Source organism: Theobroma cacao, chromosome 3 (genome assembly GCF_000208745.1).
Source record: "Theobroma cacao cultivar B97-61/B2 chromosome 3, Criollo_cocoa_genome_V2, whole genome shotgun sequence".
In the NCBI taxonomy this organism is placed as follows: domain Eukaryota; kingdom Viridiplantae; phylum Streptophyta; class Magnoliopsida; order Malvales; family Malvaceae; genus Theobroma; species Theobroma cacao.
This window is the reverse complement of record NC_030852.1, coordinates 30,742,608-30,743,635: the sequence shown is the minus strand read 5'-3', so window position 1 is coordinate 30,743,635 and position 1,028 is coordinate 30,742,608. Positions and strand designations below refer to the sequence as shown.

The window sequence follows — 1,028 nt, the reverse complement described above, 5'->3', positions numbered from 1 at the left end:
TCTTTGTCCCTGTTGTTGTCTGTCAACATCTGATCCTATCGAATGAACCCTTTTGGCCGAATGTTGGAATTACCCAAAAACAATCAACATCATTGCTTCAGATATTTTACGAACCAATGCAGTTTCTTTCTTTGATAATGGGCAAATTTTGCCCAAGCCGGCTATGGATAAGGCATGGTTGAATTATTGATCTTCATGAACATTAAAAGTTAAATGGATCAAAATCCAGTACGATGTTTTTTTTTTTTAATTAAAAAAAGAGAATTTGAACCTGGTAGGACATCATGCACCAATCATATTCTAGGATGCAATATGATGTTTCAGTTGATCAAATTGAACTACCCAGAAAAGCAAATCCACAAGACTCAAAAGAACAAAGATCTAGCATAATGCAATTTCCAAATGAAAATTATATTACATAGATGAAGAAAAGAGAACTCCGGAGACTGTACAGATAATTGAAATCCGCATGTCTATATCCATAATGTAAAAGCAAAAGAACGAGGAACAAAAGGGGGAAAAAAAACAGGGGTTTTAACTTTTAAGCAGGGGCTCGGAGAAGAGGGGGAGTGGAGGAAACAAAAGGAAGGCTGCGGAGGATAAGGAAACGAATACGCCTTGGAAAAGGAGCTTCATGCAACAAATGCTCAAGCACTCTAGCCAACAGCACCGTGTACTCCTCCATGAGCTCCGCTACTATTGCCACCAGAATCATCTCTTTTAACCTTGTGTCGGACTGAAACTAAAGACTAAAAGCTTGGGACCAATCTAGCGAGTCCAAATCAAATTATAAGAAGTGATCGCCTCGAAAATATTAATACGGTGAAAATTTGGTGGGTCAGGGAAGAACGGGTGTCGATGTTTATCAAGAAAAGGTTCGAGAGAAGGTGATTTGATAAGGAGTGGAGAATGGGTCTACAAATTCTATGGGGGAGGGAGGGGACTCTGGTTTCTGGTTTTTTCTAAAAGAGTAAAATATATTGCAAGCGCAAGGCAATGGTATAAAGATAGATACAGCAAGTAGAGGA

General features: G+C 38.9%; 1 protein-coding gene across 1 annotated transcript; it reads right to left on the bottom strand.

Moving 5' to 3' along the window:
- Positions 366 to 1,028, bottom strand: LOC18605924. Its single transcript, XM_007039242.2, has one exon. The coding sequence runs from the start codon at positions 713 to 715 to the stop codon at positions 542 to 544; it is 174 nt and encodes a 57-aa protein (XP_007039304.2). The 5' UTR covers positions 716 to 1,028; the 3' UTR covers positions 366 to 541.

Excerpts from the sequence above, each read along its gene's own strand:
- LOC18605924 (XM_007039242.2), bottom strand. The coding sequence starts at position 715 with ATGATTCTGGTGGCAATAGTAGCGGAGCTCATGGAGGAGTACACGGTG.